Genomic DNA, 6,083 nt, shown 5'->3' with positions numbered 1-6,083 from the left:
TGACACTGACATGGTGGTGGTGTGTTAGTGTGTGTTGTGCTGGTATGAGTGGATAAGACACAGCAAAACTGTCACTGCTGGTCTGAGAATAGTCCACCAACCAAAACATCCAGCCAACAGTGCCCCAGAAGATGACCAACTCAAACAGCAGCAATAGATGATCGATCGACTCTGACTTTACATCTACAAGGTGGACCAACTAGGTAGGAGTGTCTAATAGAGTGGACAGTAAGTGGACATTGTATTTAAAAACTCCAGCAGCGCTTCTGTGTCTGATCCACTCATACCAGAACATCCATTCAGACCAGCACTCTGTGGTGGTCCTGTGAGGGTCCTGACGATTGAAGAACAGGGTGAAAGCAGGCTAAAAGGTTATGCAGAGAAACAGATGGACTACAGTCAGTAATTGTAGAACTACAAAGTGCTTCTATATGGTAAGTGGAGCTGATAAAATGGACAGTGAGTGTAGAAACAAAAAGGTGGTTTTAATGTTATGGCTGATCGGTGTATATATATTTTCCCAGAGTTAAAGTGCTGGAATGCATTTACATCAGAAGTCAGGAGTATCGACCTGGGAAATCTGACTTTCAAGTAGAATGATATGCAGCCTTAAAGTAAATTCCTCAAAATAAAATAAAAGTAAATGGTAAACAGCTTTACAAAATAGAATTTTCTTGATGCATTTTAATATAAAATGTCACCATTAGCCAGCACGAGAAGCCATGGTTGTTCATAGTGCATTAGAGTTTCTAAGATAAAACTAATTTAATAACTGCACTTTCTTTTTTTTTTTTACTTTTTGTCAGTGCTTAGGTATAAGAAAATAATAATAATAATAATAACCACAGTACAGAAAACCACAATCAGCAGTTCACCTGCAGACGATTTAACTGCTAAACCTGGAGTATCCAAGTCTCCTCATCAAAAAGCCACAAGTGTCCTCAATAAGTCTAATATCTTTCCTAGACATGTTATGCTTCCATACATTGATGGTAGTCGGTGATATATCTCCCTCATACATAAGATTGTACAAGTTTGTGGAGGTGGTGAACATAAGCTGGTTGAGGGCTGAGGGCATCAGTGGAACCCCCAGAAATAAGTGTATCCTCTTGGCTGTTTCCTCAGGAAAGTTCACAACATCCTCAAATCTCACCTGGAGGTAGATGTCCTCAGGTAAAGTCGCTGTAACACGGAGCACTGCAGCAGTGTGAGCCAGCCACAAGTGGGCTAGCAGCAGCACCGGATTGGCTTCGGATCGAGAAAGAAGCCGCCATAGGATACTAAACTCTGCTGCAAAAGCTGGGCATCGCTCTCTAGTGACGTCCTGTTTGAACATGAGCGCCAAGTGCTGCGGGACATTCTTCAGTGAGTAAAGACTTGGTTTGCTGTTATAAAGCATTAAATAGATCCATGCTCTAGGATCCCTGACCACATAAACAGCCTTGAGTGAGGGGCCAATGACCTCATGAAGGAAAGGGAGTTTAAGAGGCCAGCTGCCACTGCGTAGGTTGAGGACAAGCCGGGCGTTTGGATATTCCCCCGTGTGTCTCCTCATTTCCCGGACATACTCCGCATCCCTGTCCAAACTGACTCGCAACCTTCCTCTCATGTCAGCCAGCTGCTCCCTTCTTCTTCTTTTTGTTTTCTTCTTTTGTATGGGATTTACTCTCAGAAGCTGCTTGGCCTTGTTTGTGTCATACAGAGGGATGTTCTGCAGGTGCAAATGCGTGTTGTGGACCAGTGAATGCAACCAGCCCTGAACAATTTTAAACTGACCATGCTGAGCATCAGACCTTGTCCACTCACAGGCATCAGCCAAGGAGTCAAACTCAAACTCTGTTTCAGGGATGTCTAGGTGTGCTGTAGGAACCCTTAAATAAGCGAAGTCCGAGTTGTTGAAGAAAAGGTGCTTTAGAATGTCTGAGCCAGAGCCCGGCAGAGTTGTAATGACCACAGTGGGCAAAGAAAAATGATGCTGGTCGTAAATTCTGATTTGTTTCTGAAGTTCTGGATCAGTGGCAGCATTTTTCCACTTCACCCCACACAGCAGCTGATCGCAGCTATTTGAGACAAAAAGGAGTTCAACAATCCAGAGCATTAGCACTGAAAACAGGGTGTAGCGCATTAGTCTGGTGAAGCAGATATAAAACTTGCGCTGCAAAATGATAAAGCCGATAGCTACGCACAGTATCACCCCTGCTATCAAATTTACCGTGAATCCTAAATTAAACAACTGACTATTTGCTGTGGTTTGTTTCGGAACAAGCTGTGTGCCGATGCCAAAGCGGATTATCTGGTAACGATCCTCAACTTTTGCGTAACCCCCAAAGCCCAGGTAGCTTGAGCGAGCCCCTATGTCTTTGTAGTTGGTTGCAATCGAAACAATTTTTTCAGTGTTGTTGATTACAATGGAAAGTTTGAGTCCAGTCTTGCTGCTATCTATAAACCTGCAATTAGAGATTTGAACATAAGGGCCATGCATCACGTAGACCATTCTGCCTATGGCATCCTTAACTGGGAATGTGACATTGACAAACTGCGTCCATCTTTTTTTAAACTCAGCTGCTTGCTCTGCCTCCTGTATTCTTGTGTTTGGGCTATTTCCTTCTCTATCAAACCAGAACATTTTGTAATGAGCATCCCAAACATCCATCATCGCACCATTGTACCTGTCCATAAACCTATAAGGGACGTACTTGAAGTCAATGTCCAGGTTGTGAAAAAATGCACTGAGTGTGTCCACAGGTGAGTCTTCTTTTTTCTCCACATGGTCAACAACCAATAAAGTCTGTGAATTAAGAAGCACTAGTGCCCTGTACACACTTTTCAGCTTCATAGCTGGGGAGTATGCTGCAACAGCTTCACCACTTACAAACATGGTGTCTCTGTGCGAGGACGCTGCTATCACCTCTCCCGCACTGTCCCTTACTCCCTCATCGGTATAGCGCAGCCACTTGGTGCACTCGCCTAGCTGCCCTTCCCAAGGGGCATTGCACTGACTCGTTGGGGAAGGACTGAACACTAGCACATTATTCAGGTAACTGTATTTTGGTCCATAAAGTGCCTCAGATACAAATACTTGCCCATTGGGAGCAAAAGTGAATGAATTTTGGTCAGGGTGCTCATGGCCAGGGTTGAAACTGTTCCAACCATCTATCCATGAGTAAGGCTTGGCGTGCACAATATCAAACACTGCACGTCCACCCAGCCTGCCTGATTTAAAAGAAACAAACGTGTTTCCTTGTGCAATAGGTAAACCAGCTCCGTAAGTCACTACACCCCAGTTAGAAAATATGTGCATCTTGGCATTTCCATGACCATGCGGAGGCTGAGGTGTAAGGTGGGCATCATACCATATGAACTCAGCGTGTAGAGTTGTCCATCTTTGGGCTGAAGACTGACTCATAGGACCATCCTTAGGTCTGTGCTTCCTGATTTGCTGTGCTAGCCAATTACCTGTGCCATTCTTCAACACAAAAGTGTCTAAGAAAACTAACTGGCTCTCAGGTCCATAAAACCAGTTGTAATTAGAATCCCCTATACCCACTGTTCTTTGAAATCCTGGCAGCAAAGTTGAATAGTAAAACCAAAAATGGGTGCGAAGCCAGTTGTTTTGAGTGTTGTCGATGTTAAAGTGGTGCTGGGCAAGAAATACATACTGTGTGATCGACTTTGCAGTGTAGCTCCCATACGCCACTCCTTCATCTAATGATCCATCTACAACATGGTTCAGAAGAAACATGGTCTTCTCCATATAGTTTACACACACTTGTTTCCATACCATAGCCTTTTGGTTATTGTGCATGCCCACAACAATGGCACCAATCAAAATTGCTAAAATATTAGTAGTTTGATGGTTCTGGAGAAACTGTTTTCCCCATCCCCTGTATTTCGAAGTCTCGAAGAGCTCCTCTGTCTCTTGACATATCCTTCGGAGGTAAAACTCACGGCGATGTTCGTCCAGGGAGGAGTAGATAAAGTCAAAAGCAGTAGCAAATCCAGTCAGCGAATGAGCCACCGGGACTTCATCGTTCACTGCACTGGTAACTTTCCAGTCCGGGTATGCCACCATACGATCCATGTACCGTATCAGAAACTCTAAAGCAGCAGTGTCCTCTGGACAGAGTAGACAGTATAAAGCCAGAGGTGGCAGATTATTCCCATAGATCTCGTTCCACTTGCTGGCGAATTCATCATGCTTTACAGGTGGCATGTACAGAGGCATGTTGGACAGCATGGTCAGCACGGCACCCCGGATAACTCGGAAAATGTGGCTGTGTGTTGTAGTTGCCCTCTGTCTCAGGAACGGTACATCTCCTTGGTTGAAGTATAAGCCAGGATGATAATTAGAGGCTTGAACCTTCCGTAACTCCGGTGCCTGGCTCTGAGGAAGTCGGAACTGCCCAAAGTCGCTAAAAATATCCTTGTGAGAGGCATTTAAGACACCGACGGAGGCAGTTTTCAGTGCTGAAAATGTCAAAAGAAACATGGAGCATGCCATGTATCTCCACAGACCCTCCACGGACATACTTTTATTTCTTCGCTTGGTCTACATTTTTTTCTTAAAGATGCATCATTTCTAGCCAGCCAAAATTATCTGGCCATTATTTCAAACTGTCTTTTTGAGACATTTATACTGAAGCTAAAAAAATATTTTATGGTTCATTGGGTTCAGAGATTTGAACTTTGCTAGTCACAATTTCACATACATTTTACAAGAACTGTGTCAATGACTGCTTGGACAGTTTATTTAGTCTTAGATAAAAACTCATTTTGTTTCCCAAGAAGTGAGCTTCATGTTACCCCACGTTGATATGTGGTAAAAGAACTTCAAAAATGTATATTCCACAAGACAAAAAGGAGAAAATGTTAAATAAAATAATTAATTGTTATATTCCCCAACTGCTTCTCAAGTACCAACCGTTCATGTCGAATAACACCTCCCAAAGCGCCGTATAATCAGCTCCACATTTAAATTTCTGTGATATTTCCGTCCACGGGAACAGAATACACGAACATTTTATTACAAATATTAATTTCTTCGTGAAAAAACAGTTATTTTTTTCAGTCATGAATTTAGCTTAGCTTCAGTCAGCGAGCGTCCGCTCACACGACCACGCATCAGTCTCGTGTCTTTTTTCTCGCGCAGCAAAACGCATTACAAAAACCAACGGCTGCATTTCCATAACCAAACGTCTCACACATGTCCGGTCTTTTCATTCAGTTTTTCCTCTGTAAACACCGGATTAAAATCCTCTCCGTGCATCCGTGCATATTCACCCGACATCCATTGTAGACGAATAAAAAGGACAGTAAGTTCATGAGGAAGTTACTGCAGCCACATACACATGGAATGAATGATTCGGTCCGGCGGATTAAAATGCGAACGTCCTTTATGAGTGCTGAATGCACGCGCATGTGCGATGTTCAAAAAGAGTCCGTTTAGGTTCCCGGTGCTGAAGAGCCGGTGTGTGACAGACTGTATGCGCGCTCCTGCCTGCAACTCATGCTTAATCGGCGGTGATGTTGGTTATTCTGTAGACAAATACTGAAACGCAGCCTATAGAGGTCTCTCTCTCTCTCTCTCTCTCTCTCTCTCTCACACACACACACATACACACACTCTCTCTTTCTCTCTGTATTTCTCCCCCGCGCTCTCGCGCTCACCCCTTCCCTCATTGTTATTCTTATTGAATTATTATCATCATTTTTAATCCAATTTATTATTATTATTTTAATTCAACTGGGTTCTTCTATAACTTGTAGCTTTCCTGAAAGTTTACATCAAACACATTCATATAGCATCTAAGACTCGTCACTTTGTTGCAAATGTGATATACACCGATCAGCCATAACATTAAAACCACCTCCTATACTTACTATATAGGAGCACTTTGTAGTTCTACAATTACTGACTGTAGTCAATCTGTTTCTCTGCATGCTTTGTTAGCCCCCTTTCATGCTGTTCTTCAATGTTCAGGACTCTCCCAGGACCACTACAGAGTAGGTATTATTTAGGTGGTGGATCACTCTCAGCACTGCAGTGACACTGACATGGTGGTGGTGTGTTAGTGTGTGTTGTG

At 43.3% G+C, this 6,083-nt stretch overlaps 1 protein-coding gene across 1 annotated transcript; it reads right to left on the bottom strand.

Moving 5' to 3' along the window:
* Positions 1 to 737: 737 nt before the first annotated feature.
* Positions 738 to 4,528, bottom strand: LOC134300777 (dermatan-sulfate epimerase-like protein). The gene has a single exon (XM_062985199.1). The coding sequence runs from the start codon at positions 4,526 to 4,528 to the stop codon at positions 887 to 889; it is 3,642 nt and encodes a 1,213-aa protein (XP_062841269.1). The 3' UTR covers positions 738 to 886.
* Positions 4,529 to 6,083: the final 1,555 nt, after the last annotated feature.

The sequence above is a fragment of the Trichomycterus rosablanca genome, chromosome 23 (genome assembly GCF_030014385.1).
Source record: "Trichomycterus rosablanca isolate fTriRos1 chromosome 23, fTriRos1.hap1, whole genome shotgun sequence".
Lineage (NCBI taxonomy): Eukaryota > Metazoa > Chordata > Actinopteri > Siluriformes > Trichomycteridae > Trichomycterus > Trichomycterus rosablanca.
The sequence above is the reverse complement of the archived record's forward strand: the minus strand, read 5'-3'. Positions and strand labels throughout refer to the sequence as shown.

What these genes read in the sequence shown, in the direction of transcription:
- LOC134300777 (XM_062985199.1), bottom strand. Translation starts at nt 4,528, where the DNA reads ATGTCCGTGGAGGGTCTGTGGAGATACATGGCATGCTCCATGTTTCTT.